The sequence below is a fragment of the Phaseolus vulgaris genome, chromosome 2 (genome assembly GCF_000499845.2).
Source record: "Phaseolus vulgaris cultivar G19833 chromosome 2, P. vulgaris v2.0, whole genome shotgun sequence".
NCBI classification, from domain to species: domain Eukaryota; kingdom Viridiplantae; phylum Streptophyta; class Magnoliopsida; order Fabales; family Fabaceae; genus Phaseolus; species Phaseolus vulgaris.
The window spans coordinates 19,385,356-19,392,965 of record NC_023758.2 but is presented as its reverse complement, the minus strand read 5'-3'; the positions used below and the strand labels follow the sequence as shown (position 1 = coordinate 19,392,965).

At 35.9% G+C, this 7,610-nt stretch overlaps 1 protein-coding gene and 1 pseudogene across 1 annotated transcript; both read left to right on the top strand.

Moving 5' to 3' along the window:
- The first annotated feature begins 1,882 nt into the window (after nt 1–1,882).
- LOC137809159 (uncharacterized) lies at nt 1,883–3,182 on the top strand. The gene is made up of 3 exons (XM_068610296.1): nt 1,883–2,351; nt 2,537–2,630; nt 2,717–3,182. The coding sequence occupies exons 1-3, from the start codon at nt 1,883–1,885 to the stop codon at nt 3,180–3,182; spliced, it is 1,029 nt and encodes a 342-aa protein (XP_068466397.1).
- A 2,576-nt stretch (nt 3,183–5,758) lies between these two features.
- LOC137810852 (BOI-related E3 ubiquitin-protein ligase 1-like) lies at nt 5,759–7,408 on the top strand (annotated as a pseudogene).
- The last annotated feature ends 202 nt before the right edge of the window (nt 7,409–7,610 follow it).

Sequence of the window (7,610 nt, the reverse complement as noted above, 5' to 3'; positions counted from 1 at the left end):
AAGAGAGAATTAAAGAAACTTTTTCATTAACAGGTCAAATATATTGTACGACACAACAATATGTTAAAAAATATTTTTGGCAGTTTAGTGTAATAAGGTTATCATATTTTGAATTCAATGTTTAAAGGTGTATGTGGATTGCAATTATGTGAGAAATTTAGAAGTAGAGAAACAACATTATTTTTAACAATGATAGACTAGACCCTATTGAAATTTTTGTTCTAGCACAATTAAAAGTTTGTTCTGGATCACTGGAAATGAAAATGTTTCTTTTTCATACTCCAATTGGTTCATGGACCCTATAAGCTGTCGACAAACCTTAAAAAAACAAGATTAAAGAAGTAAACTAGTTGCTATAATTTATAATCTTTTCTTGAAATTTAACCGGTTTGCAAGTTGGTAAGTCAGGATGGTGGCAGTTAGTTATAACATGCAGGTGGAATATTATGCAAGGAGAAAAAATGTTGTAGTTCAACATCTTCGGTCAGAGAAACGAATTGTGGGAAGATGTTGATGTTTGTTGGATTAAATGTTATGGGTGAGACTCTACCAGTAGCAAGGAAGGCTGCAAAAAAAAAAACGTGTAAAAAACATGAAGTGAAAAGTTGAACATATTGCGGGAAAAGATTATAAGGGGGCATAGGTAAGGCAAACAAGAACCATGAAGGGCAAATGTGCAAGACATATTACTATAATGCTTGTTTGGCAATATACGATCACATATTATCTTCACAGATTCAAGTCTGATGTATTTATGTTTTGGGTACCATGGAAATGTGTTATTTGTAATATTTTTTGGACTATTTTTTCTGTTCACAATTGGTCAACTATTTTTGGGTTTCAGGTTGGATTTGTTGGTTCTCTTATAATTCTTTTTTTTATATAAGAGTTAAAATACGGTTTGGAGCACTCCTCAAGTCTTTCCTTTTAATTTAATTATTTTTTTGCTGACAAGAAAAATAGGCAAAAACAAGGTTATCAAACCCTAAGGTTAACTCGTAAACCCATTCGAGTTTAAGGGTTTGCTGAGGTTTGACGAGTCGACTCAGGAGTAAACTCGTTTTTTAGTAAACTCAGAGTTGACTCAGTCAAAATCGCGAGTTTAAGACCGAGTCACCGAGTTGCGAAAAAATGGTCGAAAACGGTGTGTTTCATTGTGATAAGGTTAGATTTTAGGGTTTCTTACTTGGTTCCATTTTTCACGCTCACAATCATCTTCCTCACTGCTTGTCGTCGTACCGCACTGCTGCTCGTGGCTCGTCGCACTGCACTCTTGCTCGTCACCCCTCGCGTGCATCATCGTTGCACGCGCCGGTGCTCGTCAAATCTCGCCGTGCATCTCGTCTTCAGGTACGTACTACTTAAAAACATTTAATGGAGGCCTTTTCAGATTCAAACATCATCTTGCCAGAACAAGATATGACTCTGAACCTTGTGTATCAGTACCAGAAGAAATCAAAGTTTTAATGTTGAAAGTTGTCAGAGAAGCTAAAAATGCCTCATTAATGAAAAGAAAGTTCAATAGTCTTGGACAAATTGATGGTGAGGAAGACAATGAAAGTATTACTAGCAAGATGTTTAAAAGTAAATCTACATCTCCTGATGGTGTTCAATCTACTATGAATCAAATATACAAGAGATGTGATAAAGAAAAAGTTGATGCTCAAATTGCTGAATTTTTCTACACAAGTGCCATCCAGTTCAACGTTATTAAAAATCCAGCTTTTGCAAAGATGTTTGACATGATTGGTAGATATGGTGTTGGCTATAAACCTCCAACATATCATGATATTAGAGAAAAGCTTCTGAAACAAGCTGGGACAGAACTGATATAGAACTTCAAGAGTATAAGGATGAATGGAAGAGAACAAGTTGTACCATTATGTCTGATGGATGGACAAATAAGAAAAGATGTTCAATTTGTAATTTTTTGGTGAACAGTCCTAAAGGAACTGTGTTTCTCTATTCATTAAATACCTCCGACATCTCAAAAATTGCAGAAAAAGTATTTAAAATGTTGGATGATGCGGTAGAATTTGTTAGTGAGGAAAATGTAATGCAGGTAGTTACTGATAATGCTGCAAATTTCAAGGCAGCTGGAGAACTATTGATGCAAAAATGGGAACACTTATATTGGACTCCATGTGCTGCCCATTGTATTGATTTAATCTTTGAAGATTTTGAGAAGCAATTAAAGGTCCATGAAACTACTATCAAGAAGGGAAGAAGGATCACTACCTACATTTATAGAAGAGCAATGCTAATTGCCATTTTGAAACAATTTACAAAGGGAAGGGACTTGATAAGGCCTAGAATAACTAGATTTGCCATATCATACTTGACTCTAGCTTGTATGTATGAAATGAAAACACCATTGATGACTATGTTTAAGTCTGAAGAATGGAAAACAAGCAAGTTTGGAACTTTACAAGAAGGGAAAAAGTTCAAAATATTGTATTAGATAGTCAATTTTGGAAGAATGTAACTATAAGCTTAAAAGTTGTTGCCCCTCTTATGTTGATCCTTCGATTGGTAGATTCAGATGTAAAACCCGCAATCAGATTTATATATGAGGAGATGGATTGCGCCAAAGAGAAGATTAAAAGCAACTTTAATAATATCAAGAAAAGGTAACATTTCTACCTTTCTTCCATTTTAAATCTAAATACTTATTTATTTGTGTAAATATTTCTAATATAACATAATTGGTACGTAGTTATGAACCTATTTGGAAAATCATTGATCAAAGGTGGAATAATCAGCTTCATAGGTCTTTGCATGCAATTGCCTATTACCTAAACCCTCAATTACACTATGAACCAAACTTTAGAAATGATGATGCTGAGGTGAAGGAGGGGTTGTACATATGCCTAAGAAGATTGGTTAATGACGTTGTAGAAATGACAAAAATGAATTTGCAACTTACTGATTTTCACTATTCAAGAGGAACATTTTCTTTGGACAATGCAAAGGCGTGTATGAAAGTTATGTTCCTTGGAGAATGGTGGAAGATGTTTGGGGATATCAATGTTGACTTAGCTGGAGGAACAAGTTTAAATGATTCAATTCTAGATGCAATTGATTTTGATAATATAGTTTTTGATGATGATGTTGATGGTGATGATGATGAAGATGGTGATGAAGATGATGATGGAGATCTTGGAGATAATTTCCTTAGATGATTAGATGATTGAGACTTTTAAACTTGATAACATTTGTGTTGATTTAGTTATTTTGTTGGTGTATGAACTTGTTTATTTCAATATTATGGAATTGGTATCATGAATTTTTTTTTGGTTAAATTTTTTATGTGAAGTACGAGTCTATGAGTTGGGTTCACTGGACTTCCCACAAGTCTGAGTAGACTTTAAAATCTGATAACCTTACATAAAAACTAAAAACCTTGATACATCCAAGACTTTATGTAAAAAGCAAAAAAGAAAAGGAGAAAAACTAAAAAAAAAAAAAAGCTATATATGAAAACTGAAAACAAACAACTATGTTGAGCACTCCAACAACATGATATTTTTCAATAAAAACTAAAATATATTCCTCTATACAATTGTTTTAGGTAACATTAATTTATTCTACCTTTTCTTTTTATTTGCACAAAAGTGATTCTGCTTCATTGTATGGAGGTTTATACCAAGCACATTTTGATGTAAAAAGACAAACATGACCATCGAAATAGGTTGCATTTTAAAAAAATGGTAGCATCACCAAACCTGTTTCTTAAGGCCGAAAGAAAAGTAGAAGTGGATGATGCACTTGAGTTTATTAAGCCCCAAAGTTTCTTGGATTGAATAACTATATACTAAAGTTGAACATTAAGCAATAAATAATAAACCCACATGCCTACTCAAGTGGAAGTTGCATAGGGAAACAACTTAAACATACAGTTTTTAATTACTTATTTAATTGTTAATTGAATATTAATGAGTCTAGGTGTTATGATGAGAGAATTTGAGACTAAATCTACGTACAGACATATGTAACTGTGACTACTAAGGGACAGAACCTTTAGCAATGTGTGCATCTATTTGCAAATGTGTACCTGATTTTATATAATAGTTTCAGATTCTCTATTATTTTGGAAAGTTAAACTACACTTCTTTATTACCACTTTTGTTATTCATACAAAAGTAGCACGATGAGACACAAACTTAAGAACTCTCTGTTATGTATCTATTACCCTGCACATGGTTTAGGTCAGATTTCAAAGGAAAAAAAATTTAATGTCTTAATTAATTGAGATTGCGCTTCTGTCTTTTTAAATTTAATGACCACTCTCCTTCAATCATATAAAATAGGGTTAGTGCAGTTTTATTTCATAAACTGTAGAAGCCATGGCTTTTCATGTTATATGAAAATGTTGTAAAACTTAAAATATGTCCAAATTGATTAAAATACAATAACACACTGTGGATTATAATTTTTGTGGAATTATTAGATGATATAACTTCTGACATTATAAAATTATTCATCATTCTTTTATTATCATATGATTTACCCTGTCATCAACAAGTGTGTTAGGGGTGATGTTGGTTTCTTGCTTACTGTAACTGATAAACTACTATTATTAACTTTTTTTTATAAATTCTGTTTTGCTTTTAAAGTCAAAATTTAGATTATCAGAATTCAAAACAGATTTGGTAATCGTGGAGTGTAACTTTCAAAAACTGTTACAAAAATAGATTTTTAAATAGAATATATAATTTAATTATAATTGGTTATGATTGTAAATAGAAATAAAAAATTAAAAAATATGCATTAAAACTACTGAACGGAGTTATTTGAGTGTACCAAATAGTTTTTTATGGTATTAAGTATCAGTAATAAAGAGAATTAAATTGTTTAAGATTAAAAAAGTTGACAAAAAAAAACTGTTGAAATTGTGAAAAGTTAAGAAATGTAATAAATATTAGTAGAATTGAAATAAATAGAGAGTAATGAGTTAAAAACATGTGGTCCATTGGAAATATCATAACTGTTAGCTGATTTCCGTAATAAACTTCAAAACGTTTCCAATTCTAAGGTTTGAAAAGAAAGTTGAGTGGTTTTGTTTTGTCCGTTTGATGAGGTGAGAAGGTGAGAAACGGATGAACGTTGACGAATATGTCCTCCGTTCAGATAGCGTGGACCCGCACCGCACCGAATAAGTCACCCAGACAATTGGTCCGTACGCAGACACAACAGTTTAAGAAATGAGGAGGCAACACAGCGAGAAAACCGCTCCAGAACAGAGGTGGGTCCCACCGCTACGTGGCTGAGGGGTCAGCCTCTGATGTCCCCACCTCCATTCACGCACCTCGCACGTGCGTTATCACGAGGGCACTTCTTCACACCGCACGCCACGTCGTGCCACACACGCCGCGCGTTATTCACATTCCCACCACTAAAATAACCGCACCTCTTCAGTACCTGAACCCTAAGGATAATTATTTACTTATTTTTTATTGCCAAAAAGAGTCAAGATGTATGGTTTCGAAAAGTGGATTGTATAATACGATACGCCACGCCATTATCCTAACATAAAAAAATTGATTTATTTAGTGAAGCAAATTGCAAAAGGAGTGAAAGAAGAAAAGGTTAAGAAAAAAGTGAAAGGGGAGTGATTCCCATTTCCACACGCGTTACAGTGTGTTGTAGTAACTTTGATTACGTACATTTAATGTTATATTAAATAAATTGCGTTTGGCAATGGAGGAAAAAGTGAAAAAGAATTAATTTATGCTTAGATTTTGGGGGAGAAAATGGTATGAGTTTTGACTTTGTTGCTCTCTCTCTAGAAATGGCACAAGAGCCAAAGCCTTAAATAAACGGGACTCATTCATTGAGGCTCCCTTGTAGTCGCCACCTCATTTGCATGCCTAGTTATTCTCTCCCTCATTTCCTCTTCACTCTTCTCGTCACAGCATTCATTCATTCATTCATTCATTCGCAAGAAAACCAAAACCACACAAAAACTTGATACTACTATAAGAGAACCCAACCAACGGGGCAAGGAGCAGTAACAAGTCACAACCAACTCTCGCAATCATGGCAGTTGAGGCTCAGCACATGAATCTCTTCCCCGCGCAGTTACTAACCGCCAGGTAACGCACCAAACCATTTCCTTTTTTTTTTTCTTCTCTTTCTGTTTCTTCATTTCCACATATCTCACTCAGGCCTTCTTTTTTCACTTTCAATCAGAGAAATGACGAAACCGAATCGCGCCTTCTACAACGCCCAAATCGAAGGTGCTGTGGCTCTTCCTTCAACGCTGGTTCCGTTTCACCACACCACCCTCTGTGACCCCAACTCCATCAACAACTCCGATAGCGGCCTCACCTACAACATCCCCCTCCCGAGGAAACGCTCCAGAGATTCCATAACCGAATCCAACGTTCCTCCTGTCTCGCACAAAATCAAACTCTCCTCTTTCGACCAAGACCTCGTCTTCCATTTCCAGAACCAGCAATCGGAGATCGACCGCTTCATCGCGCAACACGTAATTTCTCTCTGCTTTCTATCTTTTTCCAATCTCTTTAAATAAGCTCAATGAAAATGCGTGGCTCATGGATTTCTTTTCCGTTTTCAGACAGAGAGAGTTTGGATGGAACTCGAGGAGCAGCGAGTGAGGCAATCAAGAATGTTGGTGAAGGCGATACAAGAGGCCGTGGCGAAGAAACTCAAGGAAAAAGACGAGGAGATTCAGCGCGTGGGGAAGCTCAATTGGGTGCTTCAAGAAAGAGTTAAGAGTCTCAGCGTGGAGAATCAGATTTGGAGGGAGTTGGCGCAGAACAACGAGGCCACCGCGAATTCGCTCAGGAACAATCTGGAGCAGGTTTTGGCTCACGTTAGCGAGGAGAACCGCCATCACGGCGGCGCCTCCACCGCAGAGTCGAGTTGCGGGAGCAACAACCGCGGCAGGGAGGAAGGGGAGGAAGAAGTCTGCGGAAACAGAAACGGAAACCAAAACGGTGGCGTTTCGGGAAGAAGGATGTGCAATGAGTGTGGGGTAAGAGAATCGATAGTGTTGTTGTTGCCATGTAGGCATCTGTGTCTGTGCACAATGTGTGGGTCCACCGTTCACAATTGCCCTCTTTGTCACTCTGGCATTAATGCCAGTGTTCATGTCAATTACTCTTAGGAGTTTATTGCATTTTCCATATACCCCATTTTACCTTTACACCCAACGGAAAATAGTTACAGTATTTTTTTTGTCCATTGTCCAAAGGACAGCCACTGTAAGGAGGAAGAAACAGATCAGAAACGGTAGACGGTAGAATTCTTTTGTTGTTTTCATACAGTATAATTGCATTCTCTTGTTCTTTCTAGAATCTGTTTATACCTTAGTTGAAATTATTTGTTTTAATCTGAATGAAAGAAAATTTGAATAGAAAGGAAATTTGAATTTTTGTTTGTATGTGAACGTCATTTATTGTGGCTTTAAGAAAGGAATGGTATATGATATTTTGTTTTGAGTTGACATGTAAAGTGGTTGGAAAGTAATTAAATGGGAGGAGAAAAACAGAGGAAGCAAGAGGTGTGTGTCCCCCACTTTGTGTGAATGAATTGTTGGATGAGAAAAGTGGAGAGGAATCCATCCCACTAGTAAAAAAGTTGTT